Consider the following 5,406-nt stretch of genomic DNA (forward strand, 5'->3'; position numbering starts at 1 on the left):
AATTATGATACCATATTAAAATAAAATCAAAGTATAATGCTCTAATTAAATTAAAAGAATCAAACTTGAATTCTCTAATTAAACTTCAAATCAAAGTAGATTGTTATAATCAAATAATAACCTATCTTTTATAAAAATCCACTTTTCCGGCCGGTGGTCGGCTGCCGGATTTCATTTCGAGATTTTTGTTCAAACTTCAAAAATTCATAACTTCTTCATACGAGCTCCGTTTTCGACGTATTTTTTTTTCATGCGTAGGTATTTCCGAGTACTACAACTTTCATTTAGATCACTTTAGCTAAAAATAAATGTATTTTTACTTTCATATTTAAATGTAATTATAACTTTTTAAACCATATAACCATTAAATCTTTTATACACATTTTTGATTATTTGTAACACCAAATTTACTACTATATATTTATATATAACTTATGATAATTTTATAAACATTTTTGACATAAATACTTATCTTTATTTATTTATTTATAAATGAAAACGGGGCGTTACAATTCTCCCCTACTTGGAATGATTTCGTCCTCGAAATCCTTATAAAAAGAACTCGGGATAATTCTTTTTCATTTCATCTTCTGGTTCCCAAGTCCATTCTGTTCCACGTCGGTGCTGCCATTGTACTTTAACAATTACTATTTCCTTGTTGCGTAATGTCTTTATTTTTCGATCTATAATGGCAACAGGCTTTTCAATGTAGTTAAGTCTGTTATCTACCTGAATATCGTCAAGTGGCACAATATAGGTTTCTTCTGCCATACACTTTCTTAATTGCGACTAAGGTGAGTTTTACTATTCTATATGTGATACTCATGTATGTAGTTATTATAAAACAAGTTCATGTGAAGATATTATGATAAATAATATTTACCATTATTTACTATTGACGGTAATTATGTGTAAACATGTTATATGTGTAATTTTTACTGTTGACGGTAAAAATGTTATGCTATATATTATATACTAGTAAATGTTATTACTATGATTATTATATGACATACATGATTAACTACTGTAGTTAAACAGTAGATGTTTCAGGATTACTGTAGTAAAACAGTAAATATTTCAGAATTACTGTAGTAAAACAGTAAATATTTTTATAATGACTATATGCATGTGGTAAAATGTATAGATTGTGAACTCACTAAGCGTTGGCTTATCAGATACTATTAACATTTTTACAGGACCCTCTGGGGGTCTTTCTTCTTGACAAACAGTATTGGTGCGCCCCATGGAGAACTACTTGGACGTATGAACTCCTTCTTTATCAATTCCTGCAGTTGAGCAGACAGTTCTTGCATCTCAGGGGGTGCAAGTCTATATGGTGTCTTGGCTATTGGTGCTGCTCCGGGAGTAAGGTCGATCCCAAACTCTACTTGTCTTTTTGGAGGAATACCGGGTAAATCTTCAGGAAATACGTCGGTATATTCTTGAACTACTGGCACATTGGAAATTACTGTCTTCTTTTCTGGTTTACCATCTAGTGTATAAACCAAATATCCAGTACATCCATGTTGTATGTACTTCCGTACTCTTGCTGCTGAACAGATGGATGTCATGTTCCTTCTTCCTTCCCCTTGAATGATTAGTTCTCCCCTACTTGGGGTTTGAACTCGGACTCGATGTTTTCTACAGTCGATCAAGGCATGATGCTTTTCTAACCAGTCCATCCCTATAACGATGTTGATTTCTTTCATCGGAATTGGAATGAGGTCGATCTTGAACTTCACATCGGATATTACTAATACACAACCTTTATATACATTATGTGCTGTTATCGTCTTATCATCGGCTATCTCTACTTCTAATTCTCTATCTAACTTTTCTAGTTTAACAATTATATTCTTGCTATATGCTAAAGACACAAAAGAGCGACTTGCTCCAGTATCAAACAGAACTAGTGCTGGTTTTGAATTAATGAGGAAGGTACCTGCAACTACGTTTGGTTCATCTTGTGCTTGCTCAACGGTGAGCTGGAAAGCTCTACCTTGAACTCTTGGGGCTTCATTTCTTGTTCCTGTTCTCCCATCAGTGATCCTCAGAGTAGATGGAGCTGGAGTTTGAACCGTACCTTGAGCCAACAAAGGACAATTTGGCTTAATATGCCCATATTGATTGCAATTGTAGCATATTTTCAACTTTTCTGGACAATCCCTACTCATGTGCCCACTTTTTCCACACTTGAAACATACTCCCATTCCCATACGACATTCTCCTGGATGATTCTTCCCACATTTATCACACTTGGGATGGTTCTTCTTGCCTTCAGTTTGGTTATTGGTTTGTTTGAACTTCTTGTTTGGTTCTTGAACGTGTACCTGCTTTCTCTTCTTGTCTTGAGTCTCCATATCCAGCTCCTTGAGTCTTGCTATTTCTGTCATGTCTTTGAATGTCTTGCAGTTAGAGGTTACAACAACCTCTCTGATCCTGGGCTTGAGTATCTTAACATAACGATTCATCTTCATCTTTTCCGTGGCCACAAATTCTTGACAAAAGATTGATTTTTCTAGAAATTTATCGGTGATTTCATTGACCGATTTCGTTGTTTGCTCCATGGATAGAAACTCTTCAGTTATTCTATCTATTTCTACCACTGTAACATACTCATCTTGGAAGAGTATTTTGAATTCTGCCCAAGTCATGTTCTCTATTTCAGCTTCCTTAAGCTTCTTCATGGTTAACTCCCACCAATCATTCGCCGTTCCTCGTAATTGGTTTGCTGCAAATCGAACTTTTGCTTCTGGCTGACAAAAACAAGTACGAAAAGCATTCTCTATCTCTGATATCCAGCGCATGCTGACCAGAGGGTCCTTCTTTCCATGGAACAATGGTGGTTTGGTAGCTGCAAAATCCTGATACTTGCATTTCTTGAGTTGACCAGATGCTGCCATCTTATTATCAATGATTTTTAACAAATCAGTCTTTACTTGCTCGAATAACTCTGGGAGAAATTCTTGAATTGCTACTCTTATTTCAGACGCAACTAGCTCCCTAACATTGACATCTTCATGTTGATTTTCATTTCCATTTCCACTTCCATTTCCATTTCCACTTCCATTTCTTGTAACCACCATCTTTCTGATAACCATAATATAATAAATTATATATATATATATATATATATATATATATATATATATATATATATAAGTAATTAATCCTATGCCTTATTCTAAAGAAACTTCCATCTGTTTTCTGGTTTTCCTTGTGGTCCTCCCGTCCCAATTATGTATCATGTGCTTTCGTTAGTACGGGCCCATACTAACGTCCACACATATACATAATTGTTTTTGGTATATCACAAAGTCTTCCAAATTGCAGATTTTAGTTTAACACGCATTTTCTATTTCACATATTGTAGACATACATATAATGTCTACAGAGTTTACTGATTATACTCTTTTTAACCAATTAATATTATCAAAGAGTATTATAAATACATAACTATACATAATGCTGAATCAAATAGTCATTCAAATAATTAACTTTTTACCCTAAAGCAACAATCAAACAAGAACATGCAGTAAGGCTTTAGTCAAAATTCTAAGTCTATGTAATTCTAATTATGCATAGTTTTAAAGCATTTACTTTACTCTTTGCTAATTTTAAGTAAACACATAATCATACGGATATTTATCTATATCCTATTCAATTCTAGCATGTGAAATATATACATATATATCATATATATCAAAATTTCTTGTATGTAATATATTATAAAAATATATTATATTATACCTTTTGAAGAATACCGGCTGACTGCTCGTTCCGCATTACTTTACTCTTTTAAAATTTTGACACTTTTTTCAAAATTTTATTTTTCTTGAAAATTTTGAGCTTCGGTTTAAGTTCAAACACACACTGATGTATATTTGAATCCCTTAAACCTGGCTCTGATACCAACTTGTAACACTTTTTTTTTCCACCTGGGGATTTCTGGTTGGACCAATAGTCCAGAGGGTCGTTGATGTTCTACTTTGACCCTGGAACATGTAAGACATTTGGCCACGAATAAAGCAATATCCTTTTTCATTCCCGACCACCAATAATTGGTTCTCAGGCCATGATACATCTTGTCAGTGCCCGGATGAATGGAATATCGGGTTTTATGGATTTCTTCCATCAGGAATATGCGAAGATTGTCACGATCTGGGATCCAGATGCGATCTTGATAATAGAAAATACCATCAGATTTGGTTTCCAACTCCCCATCAATTCCCGTGGGCATGTCATTTTCGGTAATTGCCGAGTGTTGGGCTCCTCGAATTCGGTCGCTGAGATTGGACAAGATAGGAGAACATATTAGATGAAATGCATGGGCATGTTCTTTTCGGCTTAACGCGTCGGCTACGACGTTTGCCTTGCCCGGATGATAGCGTATTTCACACTCGTAATCATTTAGGAGTTCGACCCATCGTCTTTGCCTCATATTGAGTTCCTTTTGATTAAGAATATGTTGCAAGCTCTTGTGGTCGGTGAAAATTACGCATTTAGTGCCGTAAAGGTAATGCCTCCAAATTTTAAGAGCGAAAATCACGGCACCGAGCTCCAAATCATGAGTCGTATAATTCCTTTCGTGGATTTTGAGTTGTCGTGATGCGTAAGCTATAACCTTTCCCCTTTGCATCAAAACACAACCTAGACCGAGATTGGAGGCATCGCAGAATACCACGAAATCTTCGGATCCTTCAGGGAGTGTAAGAATCGGAGCGTCATACAAACTTTGTTTAAGGGTTTGGAAAGCGTATTCCTGCTTGGGTCCCCAATCAAATGGTGTACCCTTGCAAGTGAGAGAAGTAAGCGGTAAAGCAATCTTTGAGAAATTTGAAATGAAACGCCGGTAATAGCCGGCTAAACCAAGGAAGGACCGAATTTCCTTGGGGGTACGGGGGGCTTTCCAATTCTGGACTGCTTCAACTTTTGAGGGATCGACTAAAATACCCTTGTCACTTACAATATGACCAAGGAATTGTACCTCATTTAACCAAAACTCACATTTCGAAAATTTGGCGTAGAGCCGATTTCCTTGCAACGTTTGGAGAGTTAGGCGAAGGTGTCTTTCATGCTCTGCCCTTGTCTTGGAGTAAATGAGGATGTCATCAATAAAGACGATAACAAAATGGTCGAGATAAGGTTTAAATACCCGATTCATCAAGTCCATGAATACGGCAGGGGCATTTGTTAGGCCGAAAGGCATAACGGTGAACTCGTAATGACTATAGCGGGTTCGGAAAGCGGTTTTGGGGATGTCTTCTTCCCGTACTCGAAGTTGGTGATAACCTGAGCGAAGGTCAATTTTTGAGAAGCATGAAGCTCCTTGAAGCTAATCAAAAAGGTCGTCAATCCGAGGTAACGGATATCGGTTCTTGATGGTTAATTTATTTAACTCCCGAT

The 5,406-nt window shown here is 36.3% G+C and overlaps 1 protein-coding gene across 1 annotated transcript; it reads right to left on the reverse strand.

Moving 5' to 3' along the window:
* Window positions 1-1,190: 1,190 nt before the first annotated feature.
* Window positions 1,191-3,086, reverse strand: LOC145126415 (uncharacterized). Its single transcript, XM_079061788.1, has one exon. The coding sequence runs from the start codon at window positions 3,084-3,086 to the stop codon at window positions 1,191-1,193; it is 1,896 nt and encodes a 631-aa protein (XP_078917914.1).
* Window positions 3,087-5,406: the final 2,320 nt, after the last annotated feature.

The sequence above is a fragment of the Lactuca virosa genome, chromosome 7 (genome assembly GCF_052849685.1).
Source record: "Lactuca virosa cultivar CGN04683 chromosome 7, Lactuca_virosa_CGN04683_v6, whole genome shotgun sequence".
NCBI classification, from domain to species: domain Eukaryota; kingdom Viridiplantae; phylum Streptophyta; class Magnoliopsida; order Asterales; family Asteraceae; genus Lactuca; species Lactuca virosa.